Source organism: Tasmannia lanceolata, unplaced genomic scaffold (genome assembly GCF_043159265.1).
Source record: "Tasmannia lanceolata isolate RefF3 unplaced genomic scaffold, GAP_Taslan_0.1 ptg000037l, whole genome shotgun sequence".
Taxonomy (NCBI): Eukaryota; Viridiplantae; Streptophyta; class Magnoliopsida; order Canellales; family Winteraceae; genus Tasmannia; species Tasmannia lanceolata.
Window position 1 is genome coordinate 58,391,333 of NW_027518714.1, and position 19,584 is coordinate 58,410,916.

General features: G+C 37.0%; 1 protein-coding gene across 2 annotated transcripts; it reads left to right on the top strand.

Moving 5' to 3' along the window:
- Positions 1-1,902: 1,902 nt before the first annotated feature.
- Positions 1,903-18,935, top strand: DPL1 (dihydrosphingosine phosphate lyase). Of its 2 annotated transcripts, XM_077372102.1 has the most exons (15): positions 1,903-2,214; positions 2,298-2,343; positions 6,222-6,373; positions 6,494-6,553; positions 10,972-11,196; positions 11,296-11,437; positions 13,209-13,259; positions 13,399-13,490; positions 14,193-14,319; positions 15,939-15,954; positions 17,531-17,638; positions 17,731-17,785; positions 17,864-18,010; positions 18,122-18,200; positions 18,441-18,935. In XM_077372102.1, exons 1-15 carry the CDS (start codon positions 2,027-2,029, stop codon positions 18,561-18,563), a joined length of 1,611 nt encoding a protein of 536 aa, XP_077228217.1. In that variant the 5' UTR covers positions 1,903-2,026; the 3' UTR covers positions 18,564-18,935. The 2 variants fall into 2 exon arrangements, with proteins under 2 accessions (XP_077228217.1, XP_077228218.1); XM_077372103.1 differs by lacking the exon at positions 1,903-2,214 and having other exon boundaries at positions 6,222-6,410.
- The last annotated feature ends 649 nt before the right edge of the window (positions 18,936-19,584 follow it).

Below are 19,584 nucleotides of genomic sequence, written 5' to 3' on the forward strand. Positions count from 1 at the left end.
GGTGTAAGGGCTAACCAAAAATAAGGCCTTTGTACCGTGGAAGACTTCCACCCGATCAAATATCAAGGGCGGTTCCACTACCTTATTGCTGTAAGCCCTTCCACTATATAAAATCTCTCTTTTAAATATAAGATGGGTGATGATATTTTTCACCTCTCCTGTAGTACGCATTCGCCCCTTTGTGACGTGATTTGATGTCAGAAAGCGTTAAAGTTGCATACTGTTCACTTTAAAAAGGGTGCGTATGCATACTGCAGAGGGGGTGAAAATATTATCCCTATAAAATAACTTTCAACCCTTACATTCACTTATGCTTTGTTTGGTTGCTTGTAGTTGTCTAGGAGATTGGAAGAAGAGGAAGTCAAAGGGGAGATTCAAAGAAGATTAGTCAACTTGGGGATGTAGGGAATGGTGTTCGGTTGCTAGAAGATCCGTGGGAGATCTCCCCAACGTCTACTCTTGGAAAAGAAAAAGCAGGAAAATCGATCTCTCCGAGATCTTCTCTTGAAATTTCATCAATTTTGCAAAATTTGGCGAGAAGTTCTCGAGAGTGCCACGTCACCTGACCCTTGCCCGCCAACGCTGGTGGTCAAAGACCTAAAAAGCCAACAAAACAACTTCCAGTAGATCTCGAGAAGATGTTCTCCCCTTATTCTTCTTACAAATAGGCAACCAAAGTAGTTGGTACTACTATGTTTTAATAACTAGGCTAACTCACCTTGTCTTTTCTTTTTTAATAAAAGAGCATCTCTCACCTTTTCTTTTTTAAATCAAAGAGCTTTTTGGGAATTGTAATAGCCTTTTAATTAAGGCTCTGCTCACTTGCGTTCCCAGGAAAGCAAATCCCTGGAAAACAACCGCTTTTTTCCTTGACAAGACAGAATTCTGGTGTTCACTTGCTTTCCTGAGAAAGTAACAAACCTAGGTGGAAAATGTCAAATAATGACATAGAAATTGCCAAAAATGATGTGGAAATGTCTCTTTTCTTACAAGTGTGGAAACCAAATCCTACTATTTTGGTTGGATTTGCTTTTTTGGAAAAACTAGTGAAAAAAGGTGGGCGAACAGTTTCTCGGGAAACCTTTTCCTGCACAGTTCCTACGCACGTGAACAGGCGCGAGAAACCTTTTCCTACACAGTTTCCCTGGATTTTTTTTCCTAATGCCACGTCAGATTCCCTGGAAACCTTTTCTTTTCCTTCCTCGGGGGGAATGCTATTTTTCCCTCGAGAAAAAGGATGGATAAAAGTAGTCCATCCTTTATACAACGAGGGGGTGGCCCGGGGAAGAAAAAGGGGGCGAATTTATCACACCACCTTGCGCCAAGACTTTCTCTTCTAGTTAGGGGTGTTCATTATTCGGTTAAAACCGAATAACTGAACCGAACCGACTTAGTTCGGTCGGTTCGGTTCGGTTTTTTTTATTTGGCAATTCGGTTATCTAAAAAAAATAATTTCGGTTAACCGAAATAATGATAAAAATCATTATTTTTTTCAAAAAAAAGTGTGATACGGGCACTCCAAAGGATGATCAAAACCGTCAATTTGATTGATCACAACTTAATTAGGTTGTGCTCCAAAAATCATTTCGATTGGATGATCCTAGCCCTACGATCGAAACCAAGATTTTGCTTTTTTTCCTCTTTTTTTCCCACTATTAACCGAATAACCGAATTTTTAATCGGTTCGGTTTTGAAAATTTTCGGTCCGGTTACCGAATAACCACCCCTAGTAGTGAGTTCTAGTCATCTCTCGTCACTTCTCGAAATAAAAACAGTAAGATGATATTTTCACCCCCCTGCATTACGCGCACGCTCCCCTTATATCCTAAGCATGCGCGTAATGCAGGGAAGTGAAAATATCTTCTACCTAAAAATAAACAAGGAACGCAGCTGCCAGCCAGATAAAGAAACTCTTCTCCTCTACGCAAATACAAACCCAATATATATCTCTCCCTCTGTCGTTTTCTTTCTCGTAGTTTCCTCTGTTTTCTTTTCATTTTCTTCCCCAAATCCCAATCTCTAACCCATGGAAGAAACCCTTCTCAATCTCCGAGCTTCTGTAAACGCATTCCTCTCTCAATTCGAACCAATCCTTCTCATTTTCTATCCTCTGCTCGCTCTCTTCATCTCATGGATTCTTCACTTCTCCTTCTGTTTCCTTCAAGAACACGGACTCAGAGCCACTTTTCTAGGGTTTCTCATGAGCCTCGCCAAGTAAGCTTTCATTCATTTCTCTTTTTTTCGATGTTTTGTGTGTAGATTTCTATCTTTGATTTGTGAGGTTTTGATGTAAACAGATTGATTCCTGGTGTGAGAAAATACATCGAAAACGAGAAGCAGAAGGTAAATTCTAAAATCTATCTCTAGATCTCGTTGATTTTCTCTTTATTCATTTTTCTTTTACGATTGCTGTTGTTCTTTTTGTTTTTTTTCCTTTCATTTTTCGTATTTGATGTAAGGATTTAATGGAGTTAAGGAATAAGCACAACAAGAAACAATGAAAATATGAAAATTGGAAAAATAAAAGAACAGTACAAAATTTGAAGAGGAAATTAAAGCACACAAAAGAAAAAAGCTAATGATAAATGTGTGAAACACTGATGATGACATGACGAATGAGAAAGGAAGGGATTTTCACACTATAATTCACTAATTCCAGTAAGAAGTGAATTGAAATTATGTATTCTTTAATATTTCTTTCTTCTTTCTAGATGAAACCGCCTAAAACTCAATGAATAATCTGGCTTAAATAACCAACAGTCTCTAGAACTCAATGACATGCCTTCCTATTGAAGCTCCAAGAATTACCAAGCTGGATTCTACTATTGGACCGTTATCTACTATGTTACTGACCTGTTCCACTGACCAGTACAACCATGTGGGCTACTTCCTAAGCTCGGTACTTATTAATCTTTTTCAAGTGTTAAATTACATTCCTATCCAGTCATTTTTAGCATTTGTTAGAGTCATTTCACTCGTCTCTGCACCATGTTTCATAAGCAACTGAAGACTAGTGCTTCCAATATATGTGTTCTACATGCACATCCTTTGAAAGAAAAAGCCCATGCTTATCCAATACTTCCTCAAATTACCAAAAAAGTATTACCCATGAAAACATAACAGGACAAATTGACCATGGTTTACAAGTGACAACTCAGCCAACTTAGATTACTTACAGTCGATTGTGATACACTTAAGGATCACGACCCCCATTCACATCAGAGTTCAAACATGCAATCCATTCAGCATGATGATGCAATGGGTCTAGGGAGGGGAGGGCTAAATGCCAAATTGATGTGTTCAATACGGACATCAAGCTAATTATCCTACCTTGTGTTTCACCCACGACAATAACAGAGTGTTCATTGGCACTCAAGTCTATACATTGATGACATTGATGATTTGATTGGTTCTCCCTCTATGTGGATAGTGATAGGCCCTCGGTTAAAGTAATGACATGTCCATGCCTCTCTCCAAATTTACTATCTTGGTTATTATGTGTGCTATATCCTCCATGGACCTGGCCTTGCTTTGATGCTGTGAAATCATCAAAAAGGTATTACTCATGAAAAACATAACAGGACAAATTTATCATGGTTTACAACTTAGCCAACTTGATCACTTTCAGTCTATTGTGAACAAGGTTTTAAATTTCTGTTTCGGTATCGGCCACAATGGAAATAGAAATATTTCGGTTTCGGTGGAAATTTCGGCCGAAATCTTGTACACTTATGGAAAAATTTCGGTTTCTTTAAAATTTAGTGGAAATCTCCAGGTGAAAATTTGAAATTATTGAAATTCGATGAAATCCTATAAAAAAAAGAATTCCATTCGAATTTCGTTTTGGTCTTGGTGGAAATCTGAAATTTAAAACCTTGATTATGAAACACTTTAGGATCACGGCCTCCATTCACATCAGAGTAGTTTCATGGCCTATTTGAACCGATGTACAAACATGCAATCCAATCCGCACGACGATGCAATGGGTATAGGGAGGGCTAAATGCCAAATTGACATCTTCAATACGCACATCAAGCCAATGATCGTCCCTTGCGATTCACCGATGACACTATAGAGTTCATTGGTACTCAAATCTGTGCGTAGTGCACAATTTTGTTAAATAAATGGAAAAAATTTGTAGGGGAAAATGCATTTTTATCCTGATATTCCCTCTGGCTAAAGTAAAGACATGTACGTATCTCATGCCAAATTTAATGTCTCATTGATTACGTGTTCTATATTTCGGCATGTTGAGTTTGATTCCCCAAAACTCCATGCTGCTCACCAAATTGAACCCCATTTTTACATCTTGGATTGTTTGGGGCTTCAGTTCCAGCTTGGCCACCTTTCAGTTGATTGGTAGAATTGTCTAAAGGATTGTTGGCATCCGTCAGTGTGCCCCCAACCAATCCTTGTTGCTAGAGCTGAATCATAAACAAGCTACCATTCTTTAAGAATAAATAGAAACTTTTCAAAGGAAACTAACTCAAATATCCTCTAAAATATAACTTTCTATCCTAAAGGTTTTCTAATATAAACCAACCCTTCATCCTTCCTGCTCCACTTCAATTTACTCAATTATAAATAGAAACTCTAGAGGCATCAAACAACCATATCTTATTGATACAGGACGGATCCATGGAAATGGGTTTCTTTCAAAGATTTGGCACATGTTATAGTCAACTAGGGTGAGGGATGAGGTATGGCAAAGGAAATAAGCTATGCAAGCTGTATGTATATGAATTTATTGGTAAGAGTAAATTGTTGTAATAGGGAATAGGGTGAAAATGATGTGTGAAAATTAGGGTCTTGGATCCTAAAATATTGATTAGATTGGGAAAATATTTTTACTAGATTTAGCGTAGGTTTGGAGGGGTACACACATTACTCGGAAAAGTGCAGGCATATGCCGGAAAGGTACAAACGAGTTTTTTGACATGATTAAGAGACACACGGTTTAGGGTGAGATGAGATGAGTAAAATATGAAGAAAAATTAGGGTTTTTAGGTTTTAAGCAAGGGGAAGAGATATTTTTAGTTCCTGGGCAGATTATTTTTTGTGGGAGAAACCAAGAAAAGAAGAGAGAGAGAATAGGAGAAATATAGATTGCAAGTAAAAAAGAAACATGATAGTCATCTCAAGACATCCCACCAAGAGTTTCCCTTGGCATCTCATCAAAGAAGAAGACGATTATGCTAAAATCACATTAGCAATCCTGAGTCTTTACGGTTTGCACCAAGGGATCCCTGGGCATCACACCCTAAAGAACAGACATCACATCAAGAAAACAAACTTTAAATCTTTATTCAATCCATCATAGCATCATCCATCATGAAAGAAAAATGCCTTTAGGCTACATATAATTAAGAAAAGAAAGAGAGCTAGAAAGTTTAAAACCCTAAACAAAAACCCAACACTTTTGGACTAAAATAGCCTCTAATTACGTAAAGACTACCGGTTAAAATTTTCGTAATACACGTATGGGAGGGGACACCTCTCCCTTGATTTCTTGCACCCCACAATTTATTTCCCCTTTTGGCAGAACTTCGCCCAAAGAGTAACCTTGATTGGGATGCGATGGGGAGGCCCAAAGGATGATTGGTGTCTTGATCTTGGAAATAATCATTCCCTAATGAGAACCTTTGCCATAGAATATTCTCAATTGCCACTCTTTCCATAAACCCCATATAATTGACAAAGTAATAATACCACATATTCATTCGCTCCTCATCAGAACTTGTGATGTGCCGATTTCTCATTACCTTGCCAATTGATTTTGCAAAGCCATCTTACACCAACACAATTAAGCAGAGAAGACCAGACAACAATGGTCAACTTGCAAATAAGGAAAATATATATATATATATATATATATATATATATATATATATATATATATATATATATATTTTTTTTTTTTTTTTGACTCTTTTAGCTCTTTGCATATGATACTCTGGTCGGCCACCGTGGACCTTTTGTTCTTAATAACATCGCATGTATTGATGCTTTTCGAAATAGCGGTCCAACAGAAAGTCGCTACGTTCATAGGCACATGACAATGCCAAAGCTACATCTTTAGTTAGTGCAACATTAGTTCCCTTTTTAATGTTTTTCTCATTTTCTTTTTAGGTGCTTTCTTTTTTCGGTTTTATATTAATTTTTTCACACAATGAAAAGAAGTAATCTCCCTTAATTATCTTTTTCACTCATGTTTTGTGTAGGTTGTGGAGAAGTTACAATCTGGTAGTAAATCTGGAAGGGATAGCTGGCAGACTGAGCTGCCGAAGGTCAGATCTGGAAGAGAAGTGATAGAAATGATGGAAAAAGAGAAAGGGAAAGATGTGGTTTGGCAAGGCAGATGCTCTGGTACAGTGTATGTCTACCATTTCGGATGAAGGACTATCATATATGTAATGCCTCATTTGGGTTCTGTATTTTTATTATGCACAAGTTTGTGTAACTAACTTCAATTTGTTCATGATTTATTATGCAGCTACATTGGTGGAAGTCAGTCGGAGGGCCATTTTTCTTTGACAAATGAGGCATATTCAATGTTAGTAAGACATGGTACATTTATGTTTTGCTTTGTTGTGAACCTTACAGTTATAAAATCACCTAAAGACTTTTCTTTTAAATGCATTTGCCATGGGAGTAAGTTTTATAAGGATGTTTAATTTTTTTAAATTTTATATTGCCTTGAGAAGAAGATTTCTAATAAAAGTTCAGAAAGTAAAAGGCAATTTTTGTAGAGGGCTTAAGTTACATACATACTATCAATGTTGAACAGCTTCATTCACACATAAGCATTGAAAGTGGAAGAAGAAATTGAAACAAGAGGTTATGGGGGACAATCCAAGATGCCATGAAGAGTCAAGGAATTTAGAAGATGTGGCCATTGTCGATGTTAAAAGTGTTTTATTTAGTTTTTATATTGTCATTTAAGTCTAAGGGGAGGGGTATTTAAGTCTTTTCCCATCAAAATCACTTTAAGTTCTTTGAGTTATTGTTCTAAAAAGGCCCCACACATGTATTATGGAAATTTTAAGTGGGGAGAAAGTTTTTAAGTCATTAGAGGGTATTTTGTTCCAAAAGTGTTAGGTTTTTGTTTAGGGTTTTAGAACTTTTTAGCTCTCTTCTTTTTCTTATATATTGTATGCCTTGTGACACTTTTCTTCTAGCCACAATGAAATGAATGAAGGAATGAATAAAGATTTGCAGTTTTTTTCTCTTGTGTGGATGTGAAGTCTACTCCTTGCTAAGGTGTGGTGCCTTGATATTCCCTATAGTGCGATGCCTAGGAACCTTTGGTGCGATATTTTGGGTTTTGGCTGGTGAGATTCTAACCTTGTTATTTATCTCTTTCATGTCAGTTTGCCTGGGAACAGAAAATATTCTTTTCCCTTCCCTGGAACCTCAAAACCCTAGTTTTTGTTTCTTGTTTTACCCATCCCATCTCACCCTGAATCATGTGTCCCTTAATCTTTCCTAAAACTCTTCCATACACCTTCCCGGCATATGTTTGTACCCTTCTAAACCTACCCGAAACCTAGTAGAAATATATGTTTTTTCAATTTCATCATACATTTTAGGACAAACCCTAATTTTAAACCATCATTTTCACTCCTAACATCCCTTCTGTAGATCCATCTTACATCAGATTTGGTATCATAGCGAAGTATTAGTCCTTCCTTCGATCGTCCCGCATCAGATTTAGTATGAGAGCAAAATATTAGTCTGTCCTTCGATCGTCCTATATTAGAATTTTTATATCAGAGCAAAATATTAGTTCAGCCTTCGATCGTCCTGTATCAAAACTCTTGCGTCCTTGCCAAAACAAGAAGGTGTTTTCAAACCGCTCATAGACCTTGGGATGCTGGCCTCGGAAGAGCATCACTGGAATAGAGTCCCAATTTTCCGTGACCATATTAGGGAACACGACATTGGCACTAATTTGCTATTCTATTGAGTTCCACAGCCGTGTAATGGATTTATAGTTTTCACGGAGGCGTACTTAGGATCTGTATTTGGTGGGCCCATGAATATTAGAATCTTTAATTTTGATTAATGGACTCACAAGAGGTAATAAAGGCCCACTGAGTTTTACAGTAGTCAATTGGATGTTTGGCATCTCCATTACCAAGGGTTTAGTTTCAACCCTAATAGTAACTCACAAGAAAAGGAGACCTTGAAGCAGCTATTGATGCAGGACCAAAAGGGACGACACTGGTATTGTAGCTCTCTTACCAATTAATGTAGGACAGCCTAAGGAAAGGGAACTTTGGTGGGGTAATCTTCTCACGGCTAGACATCATTAAAAAAAAAAAACCTTTCTCATGGCTAGAGGGATGGTTATGTATCAGATAAAGATTGTGTCTATGGGCATAGGAGTAAGGTAAATTTGAGGGAACTGGTTCTGCAGCGATTAGGACTGATAAGTAAATAATAGGTAAGGTGCATTGTTGTGACATATTTAAAGTCTGTTAAAGGTCTGAGGCCCTGTTGAGTTGAAATGTTTTCTTGGGATGTTTGTAGGAAGGGGATTCAATTTAGGGGTTGATCAGTTATGGGACAGGGAGTTGGTTGCTAGGGTAGGTAGGGTCTGAGGGCTGTGGTGAAAGGTGAGGGCTGAGAAAGATGGTTGATGGATGGGAAGTGAATGGTGGTGATCTGATTCATACTGGTTAATGTTTTGTGGCAGCGTTTGTGGAGGATTAGAAGCAAAAAAAAAGTAAATCAAGAAAGTAAGAGAAAATAAGCTAGAAACTTACACTGGCAATGCGTATCTCACCTAAGCTCAAGTGATCAATTGTCATTCAATCCTTCAATGCTGCAAAAGGGCCATATGCCTTTCAATTTATAGAACATCTCACCAACAAAAATCTAAGGTGGAGTAGAAGTTAAGTAAAGATAGAACTCCAATCCTACTTGCATCTTGTAACTAAAAATCTAATAGGAAGATGCCACATGACATTGACTCTTTCAAACACCTAATACCTAACACCTCTCATATAACTTGGACTCTAACAATGACTCCTAATGTAACACTTCTCCTAAATAAACATGGACTCTCATAAAGGCTAAGCCACCTTTCTATTATGTCCCCTGAGCAAACAAGACTTTCCTTTATTGCAATGTGGGACAACTTGGTCACTTAATTGACATGATGTCACATGGTGTCATTTAACTTCAATGAACTGATAACACAATGGCCTAAGTGCCTTACAACTTAAGAATTTCATAATAAACATGTGGGCCCATTTAAAACACTCATTAACTTAAAGACACTTAAGTGGCCTTAGGTGGGAAACGACTAATCCCCTTACGGCTTAAAAGACTTAAATGATATGGATGGTCTCCATCAGTGATATAGTGGTTCAATATGGGCAGCAAGAATCAATTTAGGAACAGTAGGAAGCAAATGGGACAACACACCATACCCATAAATAGTATTGTTAATGAAAGCAAAACAGCAGTTCATATTGTACAAAAAAAAGCACAATTATTCAGTCCTGAAGTGGAAGACCAATGCGAGCATAAGAGATTATGAAGTTATAGTATATAAACTCGAATGTTCTTTTTGGGTAATCATTAATATTGAGCTCTTTTATATGACCACCACGGACTGTACAGAAGAGATATGCTCATATGCATATATTTAACTCTTGAGGTAAGTATGGCTACTTGTGGTTATATTTAATTTTGAGCATGTAAGATTGTTTTGATTGATTTATAAACATTTGTAACTACTTGTGAATGGATATTATCCATTTGGAATTTTCTTGCATATTTTATATTATTCTTGACAAGTTTGACTTGTTGGCCCATTCTTTTCTGATTACTGCTGTACGCATTATTGTGCTTGGTGCATATAATTTTCTTGATAATGCCCTAAAATTTTGAACTGCCGCATTGCTCCTAGCCTTGCTCACATGAAAATGATATATTTTTCCTTTTGGTTGATAAATCTCATGAGAATGAGATTTTCCCATGAGATTTTCCTTCGAAGTTATTTGCTCCTGCCGGAAATAGTTTATGAATATAGACACACAAATATACATAATATGTATATGGTGTGTACTATACGCATACTGTATTATGAAGTATAGGGCCATTTTTTCACTGGCTCCTGATATTGAATGTTTTAATAATTGCACAAACTCAGCTTGTCTTTTATTTTTTTAATTGGCTTCTGAGAGTTTTTTGGGAACTGTAATAAACCTTTGCCATCTGTTTGAAAAAAGACAAGACAAGCTGAGTTTCTGCAACTATTAAAACATGGTAGTGCCAACATCAGTAGCCTTGTCTTTTATTTTTTTAATTGGCTTCTGAGAGTTTTTTGGGAACTGTAATAAACCTTGGCGCCATCCGTTTGAAAAAAAGACAAGACAAGCTGAGTTTCTGCAACTATTAAAACATGGTAGTGCCAACATCAGTAGCCTTTTTCATTTATTATTATTATTATTATTTGTAATCTCTATTGAACCCAGGGGACATTGTGATTAATAGTAGAAATTATTCTCTGCAGACTCTTAATTCCGCTCTTGTTATCATGGTGTTATTTTAGATACTTTCAAGTTTTTTTTGTTGTTGTAAAATATGTGATTTTGATGATTAGTTTTATCACTGGAGTTCGTGTTTGGTTCTGTTTGAAGATCGGTGTGTAGAGTGTTGTGCTTTGACTGTCCTTCAGCTGTTCATTTTCTTGTTTGGACCCATTTGCATGTATGGGGCCATATGCTGATATCACCAGTCATATGGTTGGTCTCATCTATGTTGGTCAGAAAGAAAAAATTCTGATATATCTCAATTTTCAGATCTGTTGGTTATTTTTTGGGGACATTTTGAACCCATCTAGGAGCTACTTTTTCCATCCAAGCTTTTTACACATTTTACTATCATCTTTATGTCTGTATATTGTAGTCATTTTGTATTTCATATTTTCATCTGATATCTACCAAATACTCTCTTCAGGTTTTCTCATACCAATCCCCTGCATCTGGATGTGTTCCCAAGTGTAGCACGATTTGAATGGGAAGTGGTTGCTATGACATCTGCACTACTCGGTAGTAAAGAGACAGCCTCTGGAGGGCAAGTGTGTGGGAATATGACATCCGGAGGGACTGAGAGTATATTATTAGCTGTGAAATCATCACGCGATTACATGAAAGTGAAGAAAGGGATTTCAAAACCAGAAATGTAAGTCAGGTTCCTGTGCCTTTCTTGGATATTTTGGGAATTCTATCCATGATCTGGAAATCAGCCATTTAATTTTTTTCTGTTCTTCTCCAACTCTAGGATAATCTCTGAATCTACGCACTCAGCGTATGATAAGGCTGCCCAATATTTTAACATCAAGCTGTGGCGCGTCCCTGTCAATAAAGAATTTCAAGCAGATGTGAAAGGGATTAGACGATTTATTAACGGGAATACAATTTTGGTATGAGTTTTTTTGTACTTGTTTTATTTTTATTTTTTTTATTAACGGGATTGGACGTTTTGTTCTTGTTTTATTACCACACTTTGTTTTTTTTGTTACCGTGATTGATGTTTTAGAACGGGCTGTTGAATTTCAAGTAAAACTTTTCTCTCTCTAGTTATTGTTGCTAGGTGCTGCGACAATTTTGAGGGTTGATGTTTGACCACCTTTGAGCAGAATATTGAGAAAACATTTATTTAATGCTTTCTTGACATCAAAGTTCGCAGCTAGTTTAAAATTTTCAATTTGCTTTATGTTATCTTCATTTTAATATACACAGAAAATTTAAGGAAGATAAAGAAGATTGCAGTTTCCAACACGGGTAGAGCTTCAATTCTTGTTAGAACCTCTCTTGCTAGTGAATCCATTGCTACCTCAAAGTTTGTACCAAGGACACGTTATATCTCTTCTCAAGTCTAGGACCACATTGATATATAGGTCCAAGCTTATTGTAGCCCAAGCAGTTATATTGGACAAATTGCCCTCAACTAAATTCTTGCCTATGAATCGTTGCAAAAATCGGAAGACCAATAGGATCTGCTCGAGCTTCATGGCGGAGGGACTTAAAAATCCCTCGTTGCATAGTTGGACAACTTGGACTTTTAAAGGTCCAACTGTGCCTCTTCTGTCGGTTGAACAAAGAATGGTGTATTGCGGCGACTAGTCTTTGGTTATTACACAAATAGGATCGGCTCGAGAATTCCTAAAATTATTGATTATTACACCAATACGTGTCCATGTTCCCACATTAACTTCTTAACACTCCTAGCAATACATTTAAAAGTGTCCAAAGGAATGTGGACACATGTGGACACGCTTGTCGTGTCGGACACATGTGTCAACAATAAATTCAAAGTGTCAGCTAAATCATAGCGAAATAGTAAATCTCTTTTCGAGTGGATGTAGGCATACTGTCGAACCACATAAATTTGTGTTTCTTGTTTATGCGAACGTGTTTCTTGAATCTCACATTGACGCTTGTTGCACATCGTCTTTGATCCTATTTTGAGAGATTAGTGATCTCCCGGTTTTCAACAAGAAGAATGATCGCCATTCTGCTCTCGATCAGATCCCTATGTCACTGCATTCTCAAGTCTAATTGTTGAATCTACTTTATTTCGGAACTCACAACACTAGGTTCTTCCCTTCTCCCCTTCGATGTGCCTTCATCGAATCCCATTTCTGGTCTTGGAAAGACTAAGCCCTGAACATACAAAAGAATGTAAAAATCACTAGAATGAATGACATCATCGAGGAGCTTCCCCGACCGCAAATCCTTCTTAAAAACACAAGATGGTGCATAGATAAAATAATAGGAAAACAAAGAATTTATAATGTCCAAAAATCTATCTGCTCAAGCTTTTCTGGAAGAGTCACAAATACTTTATTGCTAATTTGTTTTGTCTTGGAGTGACATTGAGGTCATTTTTCTCTAATCTATTTCTGATTGCTTGCTGAGATATATGATACGCTTATTATATTGGACCTAACTCCCTAAGATAATTTTACATCTTGATCTTGCCAATTAAACTTTATGGAGAATCATCTGCATTATCTCCATCTTGATTTCTTGGATGGGGATGCTATCAGAAATTTCAATCTGAGCACAATCGCTAAGCAATATTTGAGTACTCATGTCATTTTATTGATGAAGTTATGATAGGAATAAATCATGTATCATGTTTCTCCATAACATAGAATTCATATTAACTTGAATTTCACATTTTCTCAGATTGTTGGATCTGCACCAGGATTTCCACATGGCATCATAGATCCTATTGAAGTAGGTGACATTGAATTGCATGGTATTTGTCCATTGTTCTTGAAATTTGGTTACGCCATTGTTCGCCTAAGATTTTTTAGGATTTTCTTCAACTGGCATATGAGATGTTCTATGTTTGCTTACCCACTCATATCTACAGGAGCTTGGTGAACTGGCATCTAGTTTCGGTATATGCTTCCATGTAGACCTTTGCCTTGGTGGCTTTGTTTTGCCTTTTGCTCGTAAACTTGGGTATGTTCAGCAGGATAACCAACTTGTTAAGAATTCCGTTTAAGCTTCGGTATGCTCTGCAGGATTGTAAAGAGTCTGTTTTCCAAAACAAAAAGATTAATCTGGGAATTCAACCCTGGGCATTATGGATGAAGGCTTCGATATAAGAATTAAAAAGGTTAAATAAATGTAAAGTAAATATGCTAAATATTCTATAAGCTTTTAAAATAATATATATTTTTTTAGAATTATTTAGTTTGTATACCATCATATTAATTTGAATAGATACACTAGCCACTTTTGCACGCTGCAATTTCATAGGGTGCTTTTGCAAATGAAATCTGCCATGTCGCCTAAACATTCGGTGACGTATTCGGTTGCAGTGAGGTGGAAGATTTCATATGCAAAAGCAATTCTTTTTTTGTATTTTATAGTGTAATCAGTGCAGCCTTTGAAGATTCACATTATTATGGCTATCTTTCAGTTTACTTACCTTGCGTATGTCTAACATATGCCTCTATTTTCCCAGCTGATTTCACCAGCATTTAACTTAACCACATGCTCTTTTTTTTCGGCTGGATATTTAACTTTTAACTCCCGTTTGTGCGTAATTGTGTGCAGGCGTGCGTATGGATCTTTTATTCATGATGTGTCTTTATTGTGACTTATCGGGACTCATAGTTTGTAATTATTATTTGTAACTTTAGATGGTTTTTTATGTAGGTACCCAATTCCACCTTTTGATTTTTCTGTTGAAGGAGTTACTTCAATATCAGCTGATGTGCACAAGTATGGCTTAGCTCCAAAGGGCACAAGTGTAGTTCTCTACAGGAATCATGAGATTCGAAAGGTATGCAGCTTATTCTCAATGTAAGGAAATGTACCCAGACTTGGAAGTTGAAATTAGTGTAGAATGTAGCAGCCATTGAAACTTAGGATGCAAAACTGTCTAGATTTGTATCAAGAGCTAGTGATTGTGGATACACCTGTAAGGTCTATCTTTGACTTCTTTCCTCTTCAAATGAATATGTTTTCTTGGTAACCTCTTCTCTTAGATTTGGTTTTTGAGAACTTTCCCCCTCCCCCCTCTTCTCTCTCTCTCTCACCATTTTCCAATTCAATATGTTATCTGGAACCTCTCTCTCTCTCTCTCTCTCTCTCTCTCTCTCTCACACACACACACACACACACACACACGCACAGAGAGAGAGAGAGAGAGAGAGAGAGAGAGAGAGAGAGAGAGAGAGAGAGAGAGAAGCACGTGCACACACGCGCGCTTTCACAACAACAACACCACATATGACACCAATCCAGGTCCGTGCTAACCCCCTTAAACCAATACCTCTCTTATCCTCTATCACCACCAGCGCCCTCTCTCTCTCTTCCTTTAACAGTTTCCCGAAAAGGCTCTACGACCTCTACCTCTGCCCTTTCTCTCCCCCATGCTGCATCTAATCTTCCTTTCTACAAATGTAGGATTAGAAACTGTTTTTGGTGATGATGTGGATTGATTCAAAACTGAGTCATTTTGGGCAAAATTTTAATGCTTTCTCCAAAACATAACTGCCACCAACACCTCCGCTGTGCTTCTGACCTTAGCCCACGACTTTAAATTTACCCGAAACGACCAAAATGTCTCCTTGTCCATCCCCACCGAAACGAAATCTCAATGAATTCCTTCCACGTCATTATTTCCAACCGAAATTCGACCGAAATGGTCGGAACAAAAAAAATGTAAAGATGTTATGATTTGCATTTCATTTCATTTCATTAATGTAGAGAGTGATATTTGGTAGGAAAAATCATTGAATTGCAAAACAAAGTAACCGTATGCATGGGATGTCATATTGACACGGGACCAATAATATTTCATAACTCTGTGGTATTGACGTAGAGTGGGGGTCCTTGGAGGGGAGATTGGTCATTGTATTTTCTTATTCTTTATTACATTCTACTTCTTTGTTGACTTTACTATTCAAGACATATGTGACAATGCATGCCACTAGGTATTCGATGTGATTAAACCATCATGTATGGCTTTCTTGCTTTTATTGGTAGGCAAGCTGGGATTGAACCTAGGACCTCTAGGTTTAGAAGTCTGTTACCAATTAAACTTTATTGCTAAGAATGTTAGACCATAAAGTCTGTTACCAATTAAACTTTATTGCCACCACAACACCCTCCTAAATAACCAAATCAGTGATGCTTGAATCCTAATATCTTTCTACCACTCAAAACATAAGTACCTCTGTTATGCTTACAGCAGGCCTTCAATTATGATGGAGACATAGAATCCTTAATGATGCTTCTATTTTTTCCTTCTTTTTGATACAAGCTATTATATGATACTTCCCATGTGCATGCCATTTCAATATGCTTTCTTTCATGGGATCTTTTATTGTTGTGTTACTAATTCTTTTTCATTTCTATTTTTGCATCTTTTGTCTCTTTCCTGTCCTGCTGCAATAGCACCAATTTGTTGCTGGTGAGTTATCATTTTTATATTTACTTTTAATGCAATAATTCTGCAAGTTAGTAGGCCTATGATGTCAATATCCTCAATTCTGGTCATCTGTTTTCATATCTATGATTTATCATCAACTGTAGTTTCCATGTGAATGATATGGTTAGCAAAACTGTTTTTCATAACCTACACTTATTGAGAGTGTGAAGCTTTGCTTAAATTGATTATGACAATAACAATCCTGTTGGACTCAAGTTTTAACCCTTCCAAATAGTGTTCTTTTGTCAGTTGCATTTAGAAATGTATCTATATGATAGTATGCTAATTTTTTCTATGAAGTTCTGGTTTATTTGAATTACACCAATCTTTCTTCCTTTTTGACAAATTATGCCAAATAGGCACCTTAGTTTTCTTAACCATTTCATATAAAATAAATATTTTATTTCTACGTTCACAATATGCATGGCTCTGTCATGTCTTTACAACAGTGTATTATCAACAATACTCCTGAACTGTTATGTCTGAATGGTTATCATGAGAAACTAGGATCTACTTGCAGACCCTTCTGGAATATTTACCATATTTAATATTAAGCCCTTATCATTCATTATTAGCTTTCTTGAGCTCACAAAAACTGTCCTAATTTGCAAACTGATGCTTGTTTTTGACATGTTGATTGTTGTCAAGCCTCAGGAATGATGTTTCACTAATGTGATACATATCGTTCGAATATGTACTGGGCTTGGGCTAGAGTTGTATGTGAATATGTACGGGGCTTAGGTCACCTAAAGATAGAAGCCTTTATTGATGCTGATTAAGTTGGTGCCACTGATGATCGTCGATCTACTTACGGATATTTTACCTTTGTGGAAGGCTATCTAGTTATGTGGAGTGAGAAGCAATGTGTTGTTGCAAGATTTAGTACTGAAGCAAAAATACAGAGTAATGGTCTATGAAGGAACCAAACTGTTATGGCTAAGGATTCTTCTATGTGAGCTCGGAATGAAAGTTGAAGACCCCATGAAACTTTATTGTGGTATTTAAGGATCTATCAAGATCACCTATAATCCTATACAGCATGATAGGACTAAACACACTAGCTGATCTTCTTAGAAAGGGTGCAGTAAAATTTAAGCTTGATGGTGTTCTTGGCAAGCTTGGCATGATCAATATCTATGCCCAGCTTGAGAGGATCATTAGTCATTACTCAGTACTACCAAAAACTAGCTTTCCTCTATGGTTGAGTTATCCAATTTGTTGGCATTAAATCGAAGGGGATCAACCAAATTTTTGTGCCTTGATAATTGTGGATGGTTTCTGGGCACCAGTGTTGCATGTAGGACCACCTGACCTATCTAAGCATGCATTAATGCAAATGTTACACTAGAGAACTTTATTGGGAAACATAGGGCATTGCTTTTGAATAATTAGTCATAGCTACATACTTGAATTTCTGTGCATGTTATTTTCAATTCCCTTTTCTAACATGGGAAGATTTACTATTTCTTTCTCAATTTCATTGTTCCCAAAGTGTGTGTCCATGGTTGTTTACATTTTGCTTACATTAATATCTTGCTCATTTATTTGCATGTCGCAGTTACCGAATGGTCAGGTGGACTTTATGTCTCTCCAACTATAGCTGGGAGCAGGCCAGGGGGATTGATTGCTGGAGCTTGGGCAGCCATGATGTCTCTAGGGCAAGAAGGTGCTAAAATACCATCACTGTTCTTGAAGTCTACTGTTATTTTTCAGTCATTCTGTGTGACAAGCCAATGTGATTCCGTTATATTTTTATAGGATACTTGGAAAACACGAGAGAAATCATGGAAGTATCAAAGAGGATACAGAAAGGGTAAGTGTTACTCCGCTCAAAACCTAAACATTATTCAAGTTTTTCCAACTCTTAAATCGGTTTTTGATTTTATGTAAGGATAAAGGACATTCCGGAATTATATATTGTTGGGAGGCCAGACATGACAATCGTAGCTTTCGGATCAAATGACATTAACATTTTTGAAGTCAATGATATAATGTCATCAAAAGGCTGGCACTTGAATGCCTTGCAGAAACCAAGCAGGTAAGCGCCGGTCCTTAACACAGTTGTATATTTTGATTTATTTCTACTTAAGAATCTCTATTGCAAGGGTATTTAAGACTTCCAATTCTGTTTTCTTTGTGCATGAATCAGCATTCACATCTGTGTGACCCTTCAGCATGTTCCGATTGTTGAAGACTTCTTGAGAGATTTGAGGGAATCAGTGAAAACTGTAAGGCTCTTCACAATAATTGAACTCTAAGGAGCCATTTGGATACAAAGATTTTATAATCGAGGATTGTAAAATCCTGGGGTTTACAAGCTAAAACCTGGATTTTTATAAGCTAAAACATAGATTTTATAATGTAAAACCCGGATTGTACATTTTTAGGATTATGAAATCCACGTATCCCAACGGCCCCTAAAATCTTGGAGCCAAGGCCTGATTTTCCTTTTGTGTTATATTTTTCAGGTAAAAGAAAATCCGGGCCCGATTAGTGGAGGGCTTGCTCCAGTTTATGGTGCTGCAGAAAAGATGCCTGATAGAGGTACAGTGCATGAGTTACTGGTAAGTTACATGGATGGCACTTGCTAGCTCATACATTAACTTCTGGATTAGAATCCATGCATACATGATTCCAAAGTCCTTTACATTTCTTTTGCATTCTTTGGGCATTCAAAATATATGGCTACTGCCAGAATGAATGATCAATATTTGTTATCAGAACTTTTACATGACCCTTCATATTACAGTCAAGTTTCTATGTAACAATGTTTGTAACTTTTAAACTTTCAAAAAAAATGAAAAATGTTTGTAACTTTTAATGCAACTGCCCTGTTGCTGATAAAGAGCATCCCTCCAGGGATGCGACGAGGTCACAGACTATAGTCCTATGTTGTCAGGTTTCAATCCGCTTAAAGCAATTATATAACGAAAAAATGAAGAAAAATGTGTTTTAACTTTTAACTATGTTTTATTTATTCTGCTAAATGCACTCCCATGTTTTGATAATGGCACTCCTCATTTCATCGAATATTTTGATTAGGTGCTTATAGATTGTGGGCATTGTAACAGCTAATAGAGTAGTGTAAAATGAAAGTCTCACCATTAAAGCAAGGGAGTAAATATATCATTTCCCTTTGCAAACTACTACTTCAAACTCAGGCTAGAAAGATGAACTGCAGATATGATTTTTTGGGAAGAGATTGTAGGCACTAGGGCTGCAACTCGGGTTGGGTTTTGAAGAACCCAACCCTACCCGAGAAATATCTCGGGTCGGGTCGGGTTTTTTTCCGGAAAACCCACGATTCCCAAACCCAGCCCTACCCATGATAAATCTCGGGTCGGGTTTTTGTTTACGTTGACGCAATTTTTAAGGAAAACTCTTGTTTGGCAAGGCAACTCAACTGATAGAAGTAGAAAAACTCAAGCATGGCAAACTCTTTAGTGCATGAACTAATAACTAGCCCAAAGAGAATAAATTGATGCATTACCAAATGAAAATGATTAGACTCATATGAGATAAACAACAAACTATTAAGTGGATTAACTATTTAGTTGAAGCTTGAAACCCTAGAGCTAAAGGGGGGAAATGAACAGAAGATGGAAAGAGTCC

What these genes read in the sequence shown, in the direction of transcription:
- DPL1 (XM_077372102.1), top strand. Translation starts at nt 2,027, where the DNA reads ATGGAAGAAACCCTTCTCAATCTCCGAGCTTCTGTAAACGCATTCCTC. An exon ending in TCAAAGAGGATACAGAAAGG is followed by an intron (nt 17,786 to 17,863) that starts GTAAGTGTTACT and finishes ATTTTATGTAAG; the next exon opens with GATAAAGGACATTCCGGAAT. An exon ending in TGAGGGAATCAGTGAAAACT is followed by an intron (nt 18,201 to 18,440) that starts GTAAGGCTCTTC and finishes TATATTTTTCAG; the next exon opens with GTAAAAGAAAATCCGGGCCC.